General features: G+C 33.6%; 1 protein-coding gene across 2 annotated transcripts in view; it reads left to right on the top strand.

Annotated features, from left to right (window-relative positions):
* USP25 (ubiquitin specific peptidase 25) overlaps positions 1 to 23147 on the top strand; it is a 125014-nt gene that overhangs the window by 81594 nt on the left and 20273 nt on the right. The window contains exons 15-20 of one of the 2 annotated variants that reach the window (XM_054585220.1): positions 1817 to 1887; positions 2558 to 2786; positions 4178 to 4378; positions 12177 to 12316; positions 17378 to 17491; positions 19472 to 19567. In XM_054585220.1, coding sequence (XP_054441195.1) covers positions 1817 to 1887; positions 2558 to 2786; positions 4178 to 4378; positions 12177 to 12316; positions 17378 to 17491; positions 19472 to 19567 — 851 coding nt within the window. The remainder of the gene's footprint in view (positions 1 to 1816; positions 1888 to 2557; positions 2787 to 4177; positions 4379 to 12176; positions 12317 to 17377; positions 17492 to 19471; positions 19568 to 23147) is intronic. The other variant, XM_054585221.1, reaches the window with a different exon arrangement.

Genomic DNA, 23147 nt, shown 5'->3' with positions numbered 1-23147 from the left:
GTCTTCCCGTTCATTTTCTTTGTACATGGGTCCTTTATACATGTTCCTTGACTTGAAACATACAGGTTTTCCTGAACACTGTGCTGCTAGGTTTGGCATAATTTTCTACTGGACTTGGTAGATTGTGTTTGTTTTATAAGATTACATTTGGAAGGGTGGAAGCTAGGAAACTTTTGACACCAACATAGTTGCATTGAGAGAGGAAAGAAATGAACAGATTTGAAATACTCTTTGGAGAATACTAACAGTAGTAGGTCACTGACAAGAGGTAAGAGGAAGAAATCAAAGATGATTCCCATAATCATTCATAACAGTATGAGTGTCACCTCCAGCGGGGAGATAGGAATATGATGAGTCCAATTCTGGTGTTTTAAATATTTAAGGACCTTGGGAGACATTCATGTGATAAGGTTTGGACCTATAATATGTATCAGGTAAGAAGATTTTCCCAGGACTATTTGCTGTTTTATTTATCCCTGTTAATATTAGTTCTTAGCATTATTTTTTAAACCATTGTATAGTATTCCAACATATGAATGTGATGTGACTTATTTAATATCTCTTTCGATACTGCTAACAGTGCTGGCCTTGTGCATTCATGTTTATTTACTTTTATGAGTACATTATATTCTTAAAAGTGCCATTCTAGTCCAAAGTGTACATAGTTTAAATTTGACTATTTTAAAACTGTCCCCCCAAAATATTGAACCAGTTGGCAAACATTTCCACCAACAGTGTGAGGAAGCCTGTCTCTCAACATCCTCCCTAGCCCTGGGTACTTTTTAGCCTAGTGCCCTTTTAAGTTGGAGGAAGAAATGGTATTTCGGTGTTTTACATTTCCTTAATTATGAGTGCAATTTTATTTTTCTGTAGATTTTTTGTTTGTAACATCCGCCCATTTTTTATATTGAATTGTTTGTCTTTCTCTTCTTACTTAATAGAAACTGACATTATGGGTATCAACTTGTTGCCTGAAATATATGCTGGAGATACTGCTTTTCCTGTTTGTCTTTGTCATTTGACTTCTTTTATGTTGGATTTCCTTTGCTTTTGTAATGTAGATTTTCTTGAGTTTGGGGAGAGAGTTTTATTTTTTCCTTTATGGTTCCTTGATTTTTCTATCAGGATTAGGAAGGCCTTTCCCCACCCTAAAATGACTAGTATTTTTTTGTAGTCTTTCATGGTTCATTCCTGATTCTTTCCAACAGATTCATAGTATAGTATAGTTATGCCATTATACTGTAATTAACCATTTCCCTGTTGACTGATATTAAGGTTGTCTCCAGTTTTTTAATTATATGGACCATATAGCTGTAAATATCCATATCTCCAAATAATTTTGTAGGATAGGTTACTACTGGAAGTAGAAATAATGAGTAATGGGAGTCTTAGAACTTATTTCCATTGGTGATTATAGTGGATTTTTATTCAATTATATGCCTTAATAGGATATGTAGTGAAGTTATTTCAGTTTGAAGTTTTTCTGTTTTATATAAATAGGTAAGGGGTTTTAGCTTTAATTTTCATTGAAACCTTTTTTATACATATGAACAAAGTTTAGTGTTACTTGTTCTGCACATTTTCTAAAAGAACCATGTTGTTTTTGTCCTTTATTATGAATTCATGCTGTATCTTTTATTAAGGAGAATTATACATATTTATTTTTACATAGACTTCAAATAATAATGTTTTAAGAACTGTTTTAGGAAATTTTTTTATTCTAATATACAGATAGGAAAACCTTTCATCTCTGCCTTGTAAATCTCACTAGAGACATACTTGATATCAATCATTATATTACATCTTCTATTCTTAGATTTGCAGGAAAGCATATCCAGAATCCATCGAACAATTGAACTAATGTACTCTGACAAATCTATGGTTCAGGTAAGTTAAATTTTGAGCTAGTAAGCATTATAAAAATTATTTTCATATTTTTATTTTATCTTAACCAAATTTTTCCTATATGCTTGGTTATAAAGTTGCTGAACTTAAAGAAGCCATATTAGTATTTCCCCAATTAAATTGTATTCTTATACTGTATTTATTGCTTACTCTTTATTATTTTATAATAAAATTTATGAGAATTTTCTTTAATATTTAAAATAAAATCATGACAGAGTTATAAAATTATTTATGGATATTAAGATTATGGGAAATAATAGTATAGGGCTCGATTACATTTTAAGTTCTGATATACTATAATAAGCCATATTACAGCTCAGCTATCACTTTATAATTGTGAATATTTAGACAAATTACGTGCTATATATATAAAAATATCCGTAAGCTTTTTATTCAAAAGAAATAACTGAGATCAACAAATACATGTTCAGTGTTTTGAAAGTGATCCTATTAACATACCTCTCTGCTTTCCATGTCTTTAGCTTTATTTCATAGTTTATTTTTTTTTCCAAACACTTAATCTCAGCCAATTTTCTCTTGTCAAGAAACACATGCCCTTATGGTGTCCTCTAGTAGTATGTTTTGTGGGTTTCCTGGAATGGTGATAGCAGATTACCTAACTGCCGTTTAACTCTCCTGTTTTCCCATTCAGGTTCCTTATCGCTTACATGCTGTTTTAGTTCATGAAGGCCAAGCTAATGCCGGTCACTACTGGGCATACATTTTTGATCATCGTGAAAATAGGTGGATGAAGTACAATGATATTGCTGTGACAAAATCATCATGGGAAGAGCTAGTGAGGGACTCTTTTGGTGGTTATAGAAATGCCAGTGCATACTGTTTAATGTACATAAATGATAAGGCACAATTCTTAATACAAGGTAAGAATATGAAATATATAGGGTGGTGTACATTTTTAAATAAGTAGCCCTTTTATGTGACTCCGTTCTCTGGCATGTTTAGTTAGGTATAATTCACCCAGGGGGTGATGGATATGGTTAGAAAGTGCTATTGGGTTATTGTGAGTAAACTGAAGTAATATGACCGGGGCTGAAAATTGTAATATATTTTGCATTCAAAGTTAACTATTTATTAACTATTATAAAATGTAAATCTGACAGATTTCTCCTTTCTTAAAAACCTTTAATGACTACATCACACATTGACTCATATTCAAATTCCTTACCCTGACATACAAGACCTCCATTTTCTGGCCTCTGATTGTCATTTATCAGAGGACTCCAGCCTCATTTATGACCATTGTCTATTTCAAAGTGATATTTGAACTTCTTGGATTCTGCTCACACCAAATCACTTCTTTCAGATATTTATATCTATATGTTCTTATGTTTTTATTTTTTGTCAGTAATGTTCTTGTTTCTTGTTTCTTTTGCCTGATTCCTGCTCATGTGTCAAGATTCAATTTAAGTGTCATTTGCTCTGTCACATGTGCTTTATCTTTCTAAAAGTAACCATCCTTATATTCTCATAACATACCTCTGTCAGATACTTACTGTGTGTTGGAATTGTGTTGTTTACTATTCTTTCCCACTTTACTCTTATTTGCTCAAAGCCAGGGACCATGTCATACTATGTCTTAATCTCTTTAATTTTTACATTCTAATTTAGGCTTTGCATATTGAAAATACTTAATTGTCCAAACTGATAAAGTCAATTTTCCTTTTGTGTTTAATCATTCAGCAAAACTAGCTAGGCAATCCACTTATGACTGAAAGCTAAAATTTATTTTGTGTGTGGAGTAGAAGTTAAGTAACTCTTTGAAATAATATTTATACAGTGTTTAAAAAAATCTTGCTATGTTGATTAGTTTTCAAATTGCATATAAATATATCGCTATATGTAACTGCCTCAGATGAAGAATAATTTTAGTTCTATTTTGAGCTTAATAAGATTGAGTTATTTCTTTTCATTTTGTGATAGGTTTTACTTCATGAATAATCAGACATTTGGTATTTTCTTTTAACGGAAAATAGTACTCTGTCAGTGTTTGAGTAGCAATTTTGGCTTTATATCTTGCTGCATTATTTTACTCTTCATATTAAAAATGAAATCCGACAGTATTACCTATAATGTATGAAATATTTGTATCAGCTTTTCTGAGTTTGAGTTTTCTTTTAATTTTAGGTAATATTGATTTGCTAAATGGTAATAATTCATACTTGAAATCCCATTTGAAATGCATTCTATTTTGAGCTTTGCATTTTTCCTTTAATTCTTAATTTTATATTAGTTTTTGAAATATAATTTGCAGAGGAGTTCAATAAAGAAACTGGGCAGGCCCTTGTTGGAATAGAAACATTACCACCGGATTTAAGAGATTTTGTTGAGGAAGACAACCAGCGATTTGAAAAAGAACTGGAGGAGTGGGATACACAACTTGCCCAGAAAGCTCTTCAGGAAAAACTCTTAGCATCTCAGAAATCAAGGGAGTCAGAGCCTTCTGTAACAACAGGTGCGTTCATTTTATTAAACTGTGTTGTATTACCAATATCATATTTATTATTGATGTTTTATTAAAAATGATCTGAAACTCCATCACTCGGAGGCAACCACAGATCACAACTTAGCTTACCTGTTTGCAACACATCACTGTGTGCATATACATTTGACCCTTGAACAATAGCATAGGGGTTGGGGTGCCAACCACCTCTGCAGTAGAAAATCCACATGTGCTGTTATACCTTTTTCAAGTTAAATGAAATGATTCTAAAAACTCTCCCTCTACCTATGCTTCCTCTTTAAATGGGCTTGACCCTTCTTGGCAGGAAGCTTGGAAAAGCTGTGAAACCAAAATTAATATATATTTTGAGTATACTCAAATATATATTCTTGATTGTTTCATAATTCTTAAGAGAAAATATATATACTAGATTGTTTCATAATTCTTAGAGAAAAGTTATTTTTCTAGTAGCTGGGGAAATGAGATGGATAAACACATTTTGTTTATGCTCATTTGTCTCTTTTTTAATAACTCTGAATGGATCTTCTTGAATGACCTTTATTTTTTTGGCAAGGTCTGCGTGTTTTGTTTTATTTTTTTTTTAGTTTCTTAGGGATCATTTTAGGCATTTGTTTAATTTCTTTACAGACAAATTCCCATTCAGGATTACCTAGGCAGGTTTTAGCATTATCATTTGAACTTAGAAGGAATTATTCTTTCCATGGGAGATTTACAGTATCCCAGTATGCTATTGTGACTAATGCAGATATGCGCAGCTCTATTCAGACTTGTAACTTATTTTTATATAAATTGAATAAATGAATCCTTGATATTAAGAGGCATTGATTTAGAATTTTTAAAAGACCAAAATAATGGTATTATACCAGCAAAGATACCAATGTTTTGATATGTAAGTGCAATACAGCATTATCTAAATAGCCCCTTTTTCATCCGGTGAGGTCTCCCATTATTAGTAGGACTGCACTTTCTTTCCATACATTAAGGGCCACTGTATAGAACAGATTTCACAACAATGCAGCTTCATTACAGTGACTTTGTCCACTTCAGTAGGAAATGACATAGCTCAGTTGCTATAAAGAGGCTTCTCAGCTCAAATCACAGTGTAGTAATTGCATTGTATTTCCTTTCGATTTCAGGCAATGCCATCCCTTTGTGACTTCCTTCCTCCTCTTCTGTACATACCCTTCCCAAGCCATTCCCCTGAACTTGCCCCAAGATGTAGCTACTGTGTTATTCCCTTAATCTTTACATAACTCTGTTTGCATGGGGCTGTTCTCATTTTTAGTGGGGTAGTGGGGCTGCATAATTGGCGTAAGTGGTAGTGGTACTTAAGGACTCAGCTGAGGCTGAATCCTCCATTCATTGGTTAAACTACAACTCTATCCTTGGTTCATCTATATTTACGGAACCAAACAACTAAATTCTATGGTCTCCTCTTCACCTGGTCTGTTTCTCACAAGGCTCTCTAAATTTACAGATTAACACATTTTATTTCTACTGAGTCAAACTAATACATATTCCCACATAAATGGGCAGTATTAATTCCTACCTGACAGGGCTAGCCAACTTTGCCCCACCATTTACGTTTGCCATCTTCTGTTTTCTCAGAATAAAAGGCCACGTCTGTATGCGCCACATCCTTTTTTCATGATTGCAGCATTCTACCATACACATCATGTGCTGTTTTGTAATTTTTTAAAAATCAGTAGTGGATATTGGGCATGTGTTTTCATGTCTCTTTCTTTAGTATTAAAAAAAACAACTCAAAGAAAATGCAAATATTTCAGAGAGGAGCTAGAACAACCAAAAAATAAAGAAACTAAAATGGTCAATTCACATATAACTGTTAACAATTATCTTCCAGACTGGGTTTTTAGAAAGCAATGGCAATACTGCCTTAATAGGAGACATTGTGTCTTCCATGGAAATGCTAGAAATATGCAATTTGTTTGAGTTAGTGGAAATAGAACTATAAATTTGGGATTATTGTTTAAAATGTTGGTTTCTGTTACCATATTATCTTACATGTCATATTACGAAATTCATCCTGTGTTGCAGGGTAATTTAAGATATCACAGTTGAATAAGGGATCTTATTATAATGTTCATTGGAACCACTTACTTTTAGTGGACAGATTTTACTTTTTAACGCTCATGTCATCTTTTCGCTGTTTCTCCTCACAGTTTTCCAAGTAGTTTGTTTAATTTTTAATTGTACTTTCAGAATATCAAAGAGAGCTTGTATTTAAGTCCCTTGGGTGCGCCCAAGGGTTATGAGGAACTAGTGAAGCAATAGAAGGAAGTCTTGCTGATAAAATCCATCAGAGTGATTTTCTTCCCTCCCTGCAAATGTTCTCAGTAAAAGTATAATGTAAGAGCCATTAATATCCAATTTCTTCTGAGTGATATTCCAATAAGAATAGAGCTTATATAGTATTAAATAAATTAGTATTTTGTTCCTCTTCTGCTAACACGTACAATCCACAGGCGCTAGTTCTCTAGCATCATTCATTATCTTATTGCAACAATCATAAATGATGGGAAAGGATTATTTGATTTATCTCATGATACTTCCGTAACCTGCTTACTGCAAAGGAGAACTTACCTGGACCTTCATGTTTGGGTATCTATTGAACAGTTCTTTATTAAAGGTGTATACATCAGAATTACCTGGGGGATATTTTTTCTGAGTACAAATAGCGTAGTCCACCTAGTACCACCTAAGACTTACTGAGATCAGAATCTCTGAAGAAAGGGTCCAGAATATATAAATATTTTATATCTATTTTATTTAAAAATAGGTATAAATATATAAAATACATATATATTTTAAAAGATCCTCAGGTAAGTCAAGGTATACTTAGCAGCATGGCTCTCAGCTGTATTTATAAAAACAAAGAAATTAATCTAAAGGAGAGAAGAGCTATGCCAGAATTACTATTTTTCTGTGTTATTCCTATTTTACTAAAAAATTATTTGACGTTCTTACATGTATAGAGTATTCAAATTTAATAAAAAGTAACTTGAAACAAAAGAATAAGGTGAAAATGGATAACATTGGTACAAAATGCGTATCATAAGATTTCATAAATTTGTCTAGAGGTATCTTGCTTGAGACTTTGCTACAAATAACTATCCAAAAGTTAAAAGTAAGCAAATGTTCCAGGGAAGTCCAGCTTGTTTCTCAGAGTAAGACCTGGTAGAAGGAGCAGAGTTCTTGGTATTCTCACGTTCTTTTAAACAGGGACTGTGTGACATTCCTATTTAAATCTCTAGAATCGAACATAATAAATGACACATGGTAGATGCCCTTCGTATGTTTTTTTAATTGAATTCATTCCCTACAGAGATTTCAGTAATGCGTTTCCTAAGGGTGATCCTCTGTGTATGGGAATGCCAACATTTTATAAGTATAGTCAAAATTTACTGTACATTAAGGAAGCAGGCTAAGAATGCGTGGTTCAGATATAGCTATGTCTGGGGTAAATTTTAGGTTTAACTAGTTTTTAAGCCTCTACTCCATCCCCTCTTCCCAAGATTCTGTTTGTGGTGGCGCCCAGGAATCTGAAATTTTACAAGTTTTGGGCAATTCTATGTAGCCCCCCGAGCATGGCTCCTCATAAACCACTTCTGGGGATTCACTGATTTTAATTACATTTCTAGAAATGAATGGACTGCATATCTTTAAAACAGTTCTCTTTAAATATTCTTCTAAGTGTGAATAAATGTAATGAGTATGACTCATTGGCAAGTCAAGGTTTTAGATACTTAAGGAAAATATGAGATGTTGCTTTTTTAAAATCATTGAAGAGCAGATCCATACATTTTAACAGAAAACCAATTGCTTGCCGAGTTGACTCTCCTCTTAAAATGTTAAGGAGCATAACCAGAAAAGAAGCTTAAGTAGAACACTTCCAAGTCCTTCCAAATAGCCCCACCATTTATACAGGCCAACAATGATGAGGCTTCTGTAGGGTTAAAGGATGCAGAAAAATCATTGTATTTACAAACACACAAAAAGCCAAACTTTTTGTCCTATTGTTATTTTTAACAAAGTTATCAAAATTGCCTAAATATATAGTAGAGGAATAGTTTCATGAGCCCTCCAGACAGAAAAACTCAATATAACCAGTAAAATTTATATTAACATGAATAATATTTATTATATTGTTAAAAACAGTACATGAGAATAATTTTGTTTGAAAAAATGTGGGTAGGTTAAATCTGAAAATACATAATACTAAAAATATTAATAATGCTTATGTCAGAGTAGTAGAAAGAGCTTTTTATTGTTCTCATTTTGGTTATTTGTTCCCATCAACAAGTTTCCTCTTCTGGTTTGACAAAGTGAAGCCAAAATTTTTCCTGTGTTATGAGGACCCTTTGTTACAATCTGGCTCCTTAGTAGTTCTTCCAGGACTACTTTCCTATGAGTACCTTATGTTTCATCTAAAATTATTCATCACCAGATTATTCCCCAGTCTTCTTGCTTGTTCGGAACCTATCATATAGCATTGTTCATTAAGTATCCTTCATTTAAAAATATCCTCTACCAGTATTCTTGAAGTTTTGCCTATGTTTTTAAAACCTTCCTCATGTCCCAGTCTTTGTGAACCCCCCCAAAATTACCTTTGTAGCAACTGTTGTCTTTTGCATCTGAATCCTAATCTATTTCATTATCAAATTTATGTTGTACTTGTTTTTTAATTTTGCTTAAATTAAGGCTCATTATATAGTGTAAAAACTCAATAGCCAGGATTTTATTAATCTTTTATCTGTCTTTACAGTGCTTTTGCATATGTTACTCCCTTTGCTTGGAATCTTCTTTCCCATCTCCAAGATAATCCTCTCTACAAGTTCTTCAGGACTTCCAGAAAGTGTTTCATAATATGCAACATCATCCCGAGTGTGTGTATTGGGCCCACAGTGCTTTTATAGAGCCTTGTGCATAACTCTGTTATTGCATTCAGTATTTTATACTGTAATGAAGTATATATTTATTGATTTTATTGAGAATACCTTAAAGTGAGTGAATTTATGTCAAAATTTTTTTACATTGGTAATACCAAGCACAGTACTGAAAATGGCACAGGCTCAATAAGCATATCAGAGATGAAGTTTGGGTTTTTGTTTCAAACTTGCATATATTATACCTTTACAGGTTCTATTATTATAGCACCACTCAAGTAAGTTCCCTGAAAGATTATACACAGGGGAAACAGAGGAAATAATTCTTTCTGTATGACATTTAGGCAACATCATTCAGGATTACTCATAAGGTTTTTGTACCCAAATTTTTATATAGAAGGGAACCTTGACCTTAATGTTTTGATCAGGTAAAGTCACTTTTGCTTCTCGGGACTTATTGTCCAGGTTTTGATGAGTTAGACCATTGTCAGACCAGATAGATTTCTTGGCCCTCATAGCATTAAGTTCACATGCTACTGTCAACCATTGATGTTTTATCTATTACAATGAGAAGAGACAAAGGTGGGAAAGCACAGGTAAAAGCATAATGAATAAGAAGCCTAAGACTTTCTTTATGTTGTCCATTATGCAAGTCACTGAAAGAACTTGCAGTCCAGCCACAAAATACAGAAATGAGGACATTTAACTCCCTTTAACTTCCCTCTTCATCAGACACATTGTAGGCATTCCTTTCTCTAATTTTCCTTGTTGTAATATATTTTACCTCCATCATCCTAGATACTCAGGCCAAAAACTTGGAGTCATCTTCACATTCAGTTTCCAGTCTATTTATGTCCAAACTATATCTTGAATCTAACTCATGTTCCTACCCCATTGTTGTCTGTTTTCCAAAAGAACAATCTTCTCTTGCTCATGCTGCTCTAGTACCTTCACTAATTTCCAGTTTTACTTTCCTCTCTAATCCACTCTTCACACTGTAGCTGGAATAAACTTTTTTAAACTTGCCGTGTTGTACTGAAAACATTATTTGCCCTTCCATATCTCTCCTCTTGTGCTGGACTGCACTCCGGCCATGCTGGCTGCCTTTCAGATACAGCTGTTGCTCACTGCCCAGGCCATTTATGCTTCTGTCTGACAAACCCAACCCATCACTCTTTAGCTAAAGAGTCATTTCATCTCATGTCGCATCATTTGTTACTCCTCCTCCACTTTATTCCTAGAGCATATTATTGTAATGTTGTCATAATACATTTGTGTGATTCTCTGGTTAATGGCTTTCTCCATAGTTGACTGCCAGCTCCATAGAGGCCGCGACTGGCTGTATTGTTCACACTCACCGTCCTGCTCCCAACCTAGTACCAGGCATATAGTTAGACGCTTAATTAAACTTTATTGGATAAATGGATGACTATGCATATATGTTGAAATTACAGTATTTTCTTTTGAATAATATTTTGAGAGGCTTCTTAGAAATTAATCAAATATTGGAAAGGATGACAGAAGCCCTGTTGTGTCCTACCAGTTAGTTGAAGAAGGACTTGCTTATTAACCAGTTCCAATGATGTAGGACACTTTAGTGTACTTTGTTATTCTTCACATCCATTCATTAATTTATTAGTTCATTTGTTCCATTAAGTTATTGTGTGCTCTATTATGTGCTAGGTGTTGAAGAAATAGCAATAGAAAAGGGAGATAGAGTACTTGCTCTCATATCCAGCAGGGGCTATGGGCTTGAAAAATATAATAATAATTAAGTCATAATTGTGCTAAGTGCTATTAATAAGAAAGTGTAGGTTATTTAGAGCAGTGGTTCTCATCTGAGAGTGATTTTGTCCCTTAGGGGCATTGACAGCACTGGAGGTCACACTTGGGGACAGTACTGCTGACATCTAGTGGGCAAATGCCAGGGCACATGGGACAGCCTTCCAACTCCCCATGTCAGCGGTGCCGGGATATGGTATAATCAGCAATACTTTTACAAGGAAGTAGTGTGATTAAAAAAAAGATAAATTAGTTATTAGATGATGGGAGTGAGAGTAGGTAAACAAGCAGGCAGAGGGAAGAAAATAAGGAAAGACTGAAGGTTGAAAGTAAGTCCTTTCAGTGTACTCAGTAAGCTGGAAAAAAGGCTGGTATATGTCCCTCGTTGGGCAAAGGGAAAAGACACAAGGTTTGTGTTGGAGAGGTAAGAGGAGACCCACTTAAAGCCTTTGGAGTTGTCTATGGAACACGCAGTAAATATTCGGAGTACGCTGTTGCATCTGTGGGTCTTATTGTCAGAAAATGGGTAGTAGATACTATTTTGGGAGTTCTTAGCAGGGATATTTGAAATCTTGAATTTATATTGATACCAGTTTGCCAAGTTGTAATTGTTTTTCCTCTTACAACACTCAGCTACCAGGTGCAGATTCAGAAAAGAGAGGAGGTTGGGTTCATTCAAGATTAGGGTTTTGTCAGGTGTGGGAACTGATACTGTAGCCAGAAGAACAGCTAGTGTGCTCTCTTTGGAAACCACATTCTTTGGAATTTGTACAAACCAAATTCATTTTTTTTTTCTTTTGGTAGAATGCTAGTGGCTTTCCCAAAATGAAATTTTGGTACATGTGGCAGAAAAATTTACAATGAATTCTGTATTATAAAGTATAATGGGTACTTTCTTCAGTAATTATTTGATTACTTTTGGATTTTTTTTTTTTTTGTAAATTCCGAAGGAAGTGCTGTGTGCTGAAGTGTGTATCCCTTTCAGTAGAATAGTAAAATTACTTATTGCCTAACTTTGAATTAGAAATAAATAGAAGAGTCATCTTAGTACAGACGCTCTGATTTTATCAGCCATATAATTGATTTCTTTTCTCATAAAGGACAAGCAGGAGAAGCAGAATATCTAGAGCAGCCATCAAGAAGCGATTTCTCAAAGCACTTGAAAGAAGAAACTATTCAAGTAATTACCAAGGCAGCACGTGATCATGAAGATAAAAGTCCTGAAACAGTTTTGCAGTCGGTAAGAACTTTTCTTTTAGCCTGTGAACACCGCCGTGTGCACGACATCCCCAGCCTGTGGCGGAGAGTGGCCTTGTCTGGGACTCGGCCAGTGGTGCCAAGGGAAGGCTCTTCGTCCACACAAACAGTGACTGAGGCATCACCCAATTCCCAGGCTGTAGTTTTCTCAGCTATAATTTAAAAAGTGATTCCTTTTAAAAATACGTGTCTATCTTCCTGTTAGGGGGTTAAGAAAAATTACAATCATAGACTAATTTGGTCATTGAGGAACTTAAAAAGAGAAACAGAACATTTAGCATTACAGGTTGACCCTTGCCCAGGTTTGGGGTTCGGGGAACCAGCCCTCTGAGCAGTTAAAAATCTACATATAACTCTTGACTCCCCACAAGCCTTCCTGGTAATAGACACAGTCAATTAACAAATATTTCACATGTTGTATGTATTCTATCCTATATTCTTACAATAAAATAGAGAAAAGAAGATGCTATTGAGAAAATAATAAGGAAGAAAAACTACATTTACAGTATTTGTTGGAAAAAATTCCATCTATAAGTAGACCTGCACGGTTCAAATCTGTTGTGGTTCAAGGGCCCGCTGCGTTTCTCCGGTCCCTCATGCCTCCTCCACCTCTAGTCTTATTACATCGGAATAGCTGGGAATGAGGTCTGATCTTCGTTATTCCATGCACTGTGTTCAACAATAAAATACCAAATGCCCAGGGTTAGAGTAGCATTAGGATAAAATGATCTTACAATATGATTTATGCATATTTAAATAGTATCCTATTCAAAAATTGTCATTGTAAATCTGTTGGTAGTTCTCAGTTGTTTTTTTATAACAGTGAATTGATCACATCGGTATTGCACTGTTGTCAGTGAATATGACATTCTGGGGGATGTTATTTCAAGAATTTGGCATTAAAAAAACTATTTGGTTGCTGTAGTCTTATTTTATTTTATTAGTGAGCACAAGCAGCTCTAGTATAGGTTTCATGATAGCTTCAAGTACTTTAGTATTTGAACATTCCCCTTCTGGGGAGTTAAAGAGAACAGGAGATACAATTTTTCAGCACAGTTTTCTACTTAGTATATGAACTTAATTCAAACAATAACCTGCTAAATGCACTGAGATCTTCCATGTAATACCTCCAGTCACCAAAGTGTCCAATTAATAGGGTATTATGTTATGTTTTGATGAATAAAAATAATCAGAAATTACTTTTCTTCATTTTTCTGTTGAATACTTTTATCATCTTGATATAAATAACAGTATATTAATAATAATTTTTTGATCTACCCCAATTTTGCAAATGTTGTATAGACTCTAAGTGAGCTTGAGATGAACACTGGCTAACAATTAAGTGGAAAATGCTTCTTTTAGTATATCAGGGATGTCTGGCTCTTGTGGGATGGTAAGATAGGAAAACCGAGGGAGGGAGAAAGGGCAGAGAAGAAGGTACAGGAGAAATATTTTTGCCAGAAATAAAAAAATTAATTTGCCAAGGTCTTTTTGCTAATTAGGATATTTATTTGTTAGGCTTATATTATGGTTAATAAATATAAACCTTTAAACTGATGTCAGAAAGTCAAAATGTATTGCCTACATTAATGTAGAATTATGATTCTTTTTTGTTTGGCTAATCATGTGTAATTTAAATTTGCAGGGATTAGCACTTAAGTTTTGATTGCATAGTTTATTAATAAGGATATCACCTTATAAGCTAGTAACCTACTGCTTCAACTTTACTTGAGAAAGGAGGATAGCATGGAGAGACTATGATAGACAGCTAGCATAAATTTCTTTCCATTTGGCTCATCTTCTGGAATAGCACCAACATTTGGCCCTATTGTCCCTAGAAATCTTGCACCATGTCTAAGAATATGTTAACCATGGCTGCCCGAAGCAGCCTGTGTCCTTCTCATGGCCAGTTGCTTAGAATCATGGTAACCACTATTGGGTTTTCTCATTTAAAGGTATACTTTAAAACTAAATTGCATAGATGAAAAGAGTCTTCACACTTTGAAATTAGGTAGTCCTGATTTTTGAATATTGGTCGTCTTATTAGATATGCAAACTTGAACAAGTTGCCTAATTTCTCTAAACCTCAGTTTTCTTTTACATAAAATGGAAGTGATTATGAAATTAATTCATATCTTCTTTTAAAAAATGCCTAGTGTGCCATCTAGGCACTCAGTTGCTGTTAGTTTCCTTCTGTCATTTAAATACTAAGCATTCCACAAATATACAATATGTTAAGCTTCAGCCTTAGTATAAAAGGAAATCCCTGGAAAGCTTAGAATATCAGAAAATATAGAGAGATACTCTCCAAATGTTGAAATAGCTTTCTTTTTAGAAGAATGTCCATAAATTTGAATAAAATATTTTAGGAAATTTGAAATCTATAAAAAGTGTATTCCAAGAAAGAATAATGCACAGTTCCAATATCCAAAGTTAAACACTATGAATATGTTAGTATGTTTTCTTTCATTCTTATTTTTAAATGCAGGTTTGGAATATATAGTTAAGTTACTATTACATATACAATTTTATGTCTTAATTTTTTAGTCATTTAACATTATAACCTAAACATTTTCCCATATCATAAACTGTTTAAAAAACATTTAATGGTTTAGTATTATTCCACTGAGTGATTAAATTCTTGTTTACTCTCACTGTATATTCAGTTCTACTTTGACATTATTTCAAGTAGGCTGCTTGAAATGAAACTTTTTTCATATTTTAGGTTATGTCTTTAGTTTCTGCATAGTTGAATTATTGGGTTAAAAGGTATGAGCATATTAAGGGGGCCAAAGGGCATGCAGTTATATAGCTTCCTGACCACTCTTTTATGTGACCACTTTTTTAAAAAAACATACATTTAATGGATTTCAGGCCCTCAATAAAAGTCTTTGTATTTTAATTATTTTTGCAACTTTTAACTGAGGAACTTATTTTTAACCCCTTTCAAATTTAGCCTTTGTTAAGGTGTTCTTACAGGGCCTGATATGAATCAAAAAAGATAAATATACATCTACTTTACTTCAGTGAACCCTTAAATTCTTTATATGAAAAATTTTTATGGTACCTTAGGACATCTGAACTTGAAAACAGTATTACAGAATTTTTATATGTTCCCAAAGCTTTTTCCAATTTTCAGCTTTTACCCATGTAATTAATCACTCTTGTGCTGTTGATACTCTTCTGTGGTAGCCCTGGCTGATGTGGCTCAGTGGACTGAGGGCCGGCCTGCAAACCAAAGGACCACCTGTTCAATTCCCAGTCAGGGCATGTACCTGGGTTGCCGGCCAGGTCCCCAGTCAGGGGCGCAAGAGGGAAGCACACATAAATGTTTCTCTCCCTCTCTTCCCCTCACTGAAAATAAATAAGTAAAGTCTTTTTAAAGAGAAGAAATTCTTCTGTGGTAACTGGAAAGGTTTATATAACATTGACTTTTTTTTTGTAAGTGTAATTTTTCCCCAAAGGGAATGTGTTGTTTAACAAGGATCAGTATTCTAAGGAATGTATTTCCCAGTTGCTATTTGCCTTAAATTGATCTTTTCTCTTCTTAACATGCTATGTTTTGGATTACCTTTCTTATGAGAGATTTTTCACCACAAAGTCCATACAGATTTTTAAATTGACTTATGTTTCACTCTTGTGAATGTAGACCTAGGACAATTATTATTCTCTTAAAATGTTAGAATTAAAAATTCTTAATTAAATGCCATTGGCCAGGCATAACTCTATAGGATATTTGTGATGGTAATATTGGGTTGAATTATTCAAATATAATCAATTTAAAATAGCATAATAGTATAATAATATTGGTAATGCCTGTCATTTATAGAAACAGTGATTATGTACCAGGTGTTGGGTTACCTGAATATTGTCTGAATATAATAACCAACATGCAAGTTGGTTATTTTCTCTTGAAAAACTGAGAACTCAAATAAAGTAAGGAAATCTTTTCTAAAAAATGTTAGTTAAAAATACCATTTATTTTAAAAGGAGAAGTGCCAGTGTGGTCCATTAGTTTTATTTTATCGTTTAATTAAATTCTTTCTGTTTATGTACTTATGGAGAGTCAGAATGTGTTCATATTCCTAATGTACCTATATTTTAAATTGAAACAAAAGCCCTTTATTTTATCTTATTAAAGTTATCTGCTTATTTTATATCAAAACTAAAATTTACTTTTCCTTAGGAAAACTTTTATGGTGCAATTTGAAATAAGCAATTTGCTCTGAAGCATTTTAGGTACTTTTGAAATTTGCTTATAGGTAAATTGTGAATATGCTAGTTATAAATCTAGTCAGTAAAATAAGATCTGAACAGTATTTTGAATGAACTGTGTAAGTGTTTTTGGGGGGACTTTTCTGAATTTCATGCCAGCTTCCACTCTATTAGTGTGGATTAGTGAAATTTATAGAATTTGTTAAAAGAAAAATAAAGAAAACATTATGTTGTTAAAATGGTATCACTTTTCAGCAGCTTTTTCAAAAACAATTCATTGGACATGTGATGTAAATATATGGTACGAGGTCATAGGCTGTACAGAGTGAGTTAAGCACAATAGAGTATGGATATTAAGTGGATATACATTTGATTACAAGACAGGATAGAAAAGTAAAATCATAAGCAAGAAAACCTACATACTCTCCTGAGTTCAAAGGAAGGTTATATATTATTTTTATGGAGATAGCAAGAAAGGCTTTATGAAGTTGTTAGTATGTTTTTAACAAAAATATATATATATATTTAGCTATGAAGATAGCAGTTGGAAATACACTCCACTGTTTATTATTTTTAAGGATTTAGAGTCTAAGATGCTTTGCGGGGGCGAAAATGAAAACTTAATTTAGTGTTTGAGATGTAAAGGGAGAGCTGGAGATCTTCTATTATCACCTATAATGCATTTGCTTCTAATACTCAGTTTTGGGTGGTTTTATTTTATACTAAGCAAGTGCAGGTATTTTTGAAAGACTGGAGAATCTCTGTACTTAAATGGGGTGCTTCCATTGTTCTCTTTTCTAATGTTCATGCTAATGATTTTCTTCTGCAGAAACCTGAAGGTACTCCAAGCCAACCACCTTCTAACCAGCAAGTTGTAGAGGTGGCGATTCCTCATGTAGGGAAATTTATGATTGAGTCAAAGGAGGGGGGTTATGATGATGAGGTACCTTTGTCATAGCACTCTGCACTGTTCCTTCTTACTTTTTGCCACTTAATACAAGTACTTTGGGCATGCCCGCACCCGCACACTTAACGTCTTTTGCTACAGAACATACAGCTTTGCCACCCCTCGTCTGAAATTACCAATTAATTGCTCACAGAGCTTTGAATTTCAAATGGAAATTTAAGCAGAAAGCTAATGGAATTTTTAAAAAGTATAATGTTATGTTTCTAATGTTCTTTTATGCAGATACAGGATTGGTTTACTCTCAGGTTGATACATTGCAATAAGGTTTGTTCGAATAGCAAAAATTTTGAACATTTTAAAAATAATTTTTGTTTTTCTTTCCAGTTATACTTGAATTATTTATTATAATCCTTTGCCCACCATTTCCTGCCAAAAGAACATACATCCTAATTGCAAAGTGATAATTGATATTTTTACTTCTGCAACTTCCATGTGACTATGAATTGAATGATTCTTCAACAGTTGCTGAATGACTACCAGTGTTTTATACACAGTGGGACCTCCATTTTATCTCTTCTTACCTCTTAATTAATTACTATTAATTCTCATATACTTAGTTTTCTAACAGTATGCAGGCATTTTTGCTTCTCATGATATGTTTTTTTGGGAATCCAGATGAAAATTTACTGTATTCGGTCCCCTCATATTCTCCCTGCACCTCCATTTTTCTCTTAAGACTCTTACATTTTGGTATTTTCCATATTTCAGGGAGGGTCAGGAAAGCTGCTTTGGCGTAACGATAGAGAGCACCTTGGATTCTATCATTTATTAGTTTTTACTGGCATAGATAAGAATTAAGTCTTCTAGGCTTACTCCAAGGTTATAATTAAACTATTATATTAGTTAAAATGTCTTTATGATACTAAAATCAGGTGTGATAAAGACATCAGTTTTACTGTGTCAATGTAAGAAAGTATGACTATAATGAGAATAAGAAGCAGGTATCTGAGATAAGAACTGGTCAAAAGAATTTTTCTTAAGAATTTTGTTATTGCAATTCTCATTATATAATCCAAAATAAATACCATGAGTAATAAGTTCAGTCAACCAGAGATGATTGATGCAGTCTCTTGATTAATATAATAGCTCCAGAGTGCCTTGATTATTTCATTTTGCAGGTATTTTAAAATATAAACAGCTAAGAATAATAAACTATTATGAAAGCAAAAATACACTTCAGTATAGTACTTAATATCAATATGTTGTCCTAGTTAACTGTTTTAATACCATATTGGTACTTGAAAATTTTGGAAATTATTATGTTTTTAATAAAAATGCTAGTTTATTTATCAGGCACCTAAGTGCTTGTTTTAGGATGAGCCTTCCGGCATTTAAAAAAAATAGAATTGTGATTAATCATTTAACACTCTCCTTTGTGCAATGCTTATGCTGCCAGCAGAGTTTTGCTTTGTTTTTTAATTCACTGGAGTGGTGGTTTAACAGTGCATGTGCCTTGGAACTAAGTCCTATGGATACAGGGCTACTGTTACGGATGTTTGGTTGTATGGTTTTGCAGGGATGCTGAGGCAATGGGCAGAAGTAGAGTTGAAGGTGAGCTTATGCTGACTGAGCTCCTCAAGCCTTAATGAAGAGGCACCTTTTTAAATAAAAAGATTGTTGCTAGCTCTGTATGGTTCTCTTACTCATAGAGCAGCACATTTTTCTAATTGGTCCAGAAGGAAGAAGGTGTCTTTTTAAAATGATTTGATTCAGAGAAAATGCCTTTTTGCATTTTGCACAAAGGCACCATATAAACTAGATGTGGCCCTGTATAGATGATTTTGAAACATACTTACATGCATATTGGATTGCGTTTGCTATAAAATATGCCATATTTGATTATAAATAATGAAAAATAAAGGAATTCTAACTTGCATGTGAAGAAATTATTGTGGTTTTTACATTTTTTTTTACATTACTCATTCAGAAATTCTTACTTTAAATCCCTTGTGGCAGATCATGATGACACCGAACATGCAAGGTATTATCATGGCGATAGGTAAATCCAGAAGTGTATATGACAGGTGTGGCCCTGAAGCAGGGTTCTTTAAGGTACAATGAACATTTTCATTTTATTTTCTTATTTTCTAAATTAGACGACTTAAAGTATTTTATTTACTTGAATTCAATTTGATTTCCTGTGTAATTTTCCACCGTAGCCACGGTCACCTGATGCTCTGGGGGTTAATTTTGTGCATGAATCCTAAGACTGATTATTTCTTTTAATCCAAATAATTCAACAAAAACAAAGCATTTTACCTGAGTTACCCTCGTAGTGCACCTCTGATTTGTTAGGGGAAATTTGAATGGTGTTTTGTGCTTTTATTGTATTTGAAAGGAATAAAGGGTATTGATGAACAAAACTAAGAACTGAGTAACTTTCTGATAATAGTTTTTTTTTCCTCATTGGTAATACTGTTAGTCAATCTTACAATATTTTTATTTAATTTTATTATCACATGGTGCTAAATTGCTTTTTTATTGGTTGGTTTGTAAAATGATTGATTCGTGTATTATCTTTTTATTTTTCTAATCTCTTGTGTTTTCCGTACGGTTAATTTTTGATATCCTAGTCATTTCAAGACATGTGAGAGCATCAAGCTGATGCATTATTCAGTGACTCAGTCTTTTTCCCCTCTAAATCCGGATCCTTACAGTGTTTTATTGCAATATTATTTGCTTTTACATATTTGAAAAATGAAAACACTGTATATTTTGTCGTTTCAGTTAGATTAACCAAAAATCTACCCATATTTTTCTACTCCTGTCACCTTGTTAGTCTTTGTTTTTTCTATTTAAAAAAAGCAAGGTTACTGAGTTATAATTCACTCCAACCAGCACATGTTCCCTTAACTTTACATAAAAATCTAAAGTTTCCTCTTAATTTTTTGTACTCTGCCATCATCAAACTCAGCCAGAAAACTGCTTATTTTCAGTATTTCTTTCAGTATATAGTACAAAACAAATGCCTTCTGCATAGTAGCCTATATCAACAAACACTTCTGCACTTGTTTGGAGTAGAATGACCCACCATCCTGGTATGCCCAATACTGTGGGAAATCCTGGGAGACAGGAACCTAAAGTGCTAAACTGTAGAAGTTCTGGCAAAATGGTCCCAGGACAAGCTGATCACCCTAGTAAGGTCCCTTAAAAAAAGGTTAAAAAGTTAATCTTAAACAAAACAAAGCAAAACAAAAAACAAGTTTAAAAATTCATCCTTATTCCTAGGTAGTCTATTTTCTTTTCTTAAAAAACATTGGGTATATGCCTTCTGAAGTTTTCATCTATTTCTCATGGAAAACTTATCTATCATTTACAGTGCCATTGTCATTTTTTATCAAGTTGGGTATCTTTAAGTTGAATTGGAAGTCTCATTTTTATTAAATTAATCTCTGCATATATTTTAAAGAGTCCACTAATTATACATACTACGAACACTACTCACCCCAGCCCTTCCCCTGTGGTAACAACTTTCAATTATTTTATCTAGTCCTTTTGGCATTATTTCCCTAACTTTAAATAGAATGCTTGTTTTTGTTTGTTTATTTGTTACAATTCTTAGTTTACACATTTTCTTTGAATTCCCTGCCATGGGATGTGAACAATGAGCCTCTTTCTTATCCCAGCCCCACAAACAGTTCCCATCTCTCCACTTTCATTGTCTGTCCCCCCTGCTCCCACCCCGACATAAAATCTTGTCATGTCGATTAAGTCATAAGTCTTTGTATTATTTCTGTGTGTGCTGCTCGGGATTGAGCTAAATTCAAAACGTTATTATTTTACTTTGTTTAACCTCAGCTTTCATTCTCCTTGGAGTCAGTTTTGTATTTTTGGTTTGCTTAATTTTGTATGTGTATCACTGTTTCACTTCTGAACTCTCCACCATTTGCTAAAATCCTCTCGTATTCTTTTCTTTGTGAATTTTGTCTTCTTGGGGAAGTCTGTCTGGCACTTTGCAGCCTGTACTGGTTTTCCTTTGCCCTGAGGTCTCCTTTCACCTTCGCCCCGGGGGTGCCTTTTACATCTTGTCCTGTGTGTATTTCCAGATGAAAATACATCTGGAATATCTCATATATTTCTTTTTCTTGGTTTACCCTCTTTTTTAATGCAGCAACAAATTTCTAAAGTTTGTGTACATTTTATTTTTACACATGTGTAATTGAGGATTATATATGCATGTAACTATGTAAATATTATCATTTGTTTATAATTAATGTGTATTTTTGGTATAGTAAATGACTAGTGTTTGGAAAATTCTAACTGATAATACATAATTTTAGGAAATCTGTCATGTGAATAACAAAAGTAATATGTGCAATATGTAGTCACTCAACAATATAGAGGTGTCCAGTATGTATACATAGCACATCTTTGTTGGGTTTACTTTATGTTGGCCTTTTAGCTAGGAAAAAAAACTTTTCAACTCTGTGCTGGAGTACTTCTAGATAGGGATTTCCTATAATCAGACTAATTGTTACTTAGTATTGGTTTCCTAGTGGTAGACCTGTGATGAAAGTGTTAACTTCTTTACTGATAAAAATGTAAGTTGCAAAGTGAAACTGACATCAGGCTTGGGTAGTGGGCTTATGAGGCTTCCCCTGGGAATTAGAAGTAGCCAGCCCAGTCAGTCAGTTGCTGAGTCAGCCCCCACAAGGAGTCTGCACTGTAAAGGTATAATATGGAAGAGTTAATAAACAGGCAGATCTGGAAAAATAAATGAGGAAAAATACTCACCTAGATCTTTCTCCCAATTTGACTATTTGTTAGGATTAGTTTTCACTGTTAACAGAACCCGCCCCCCCCCAAAAAAATAGTGACTTAAAGACAGAAGTTTCTATCATACAAAAATGAAATCCAGCGAAGGGCAGTGCAGGGCTACTGTGATGAACAAAAATAAAAGCCAGACGACATAAAAGAATAATATTCTCAAAGTACTAGTTCCTTGTATGTGTATGTACAGGGGTGGTAGGTGGAGATGGTAATTATAATTGTGGGATTAGTTTAACTTTTTTCATTTCCTTAACACTTTCATATTATGAATGTGTTTTAATATTTATTTCATTGCTTCATAACAATTGTTTCCAGTTGACATAACTTTCTCACTCTTAATTTTGAAATGCCTATTATTACTCCTTTGTTTATTCAAGGGATATAAAATACATCTGGAATAGAGAGACCCAAACAGACCCACGTATAAATGGTACTTAATGTGTGATAAAGATGATATTTCAAGTCAGTGTTTATAGGATGCATTAGTTAAATTTTCATGTGTGGACTGGCTATTTCTCTATTTAGAGAAAATGAAATTCTATATTAGGAATCTAAACAAAAAAGTAAAATCCCAAAAATACTAGAATTGAAGAGAGGCATAATTTTGGAAGTGTTCATATAAGCCCAAAGCCATGAAGAAAATACTGGTATATTTTAAAAGATTTTTTAAATTCTACACAGTAAGACACTGAAGACAAATTTAAAGATAAATGACAAAATACAATTTGCAACTTACAGATGAATCAAATTTCTTAGCAGAGTAAATGACTAATTTAATTTAAACAACAAAAAAAATCCTTAGGGTTTCCTTATTTAATGAGAATGTCTCGAGTTTTATTAAAGTACATTGAAATTTTTAAAG

This window comes from Pteronotus mesoamericanus, unplaced genomic scaffold (assembly GCF_021234165.1).
Source record: "Pteronotus mesoamericanus isolate MK-2021 breed Mesoamerican mustached bat unplaced genomic scaffold, CSHL_Meso_final contig_82, whole genome shotgun sequence".
Taxonomy (NCBI): Eukaryota; Metazoa; Chordata; class Mammalia; order Chiroptera; family Mormoopidae; genus Pteronotus; species Pteronotus mesoamericanus.
The sequence above is the reverse complement of the archived record's forward strand: the minus strand, read 5'-3'. Positions and strand labels throughout refer to the sequence as shown.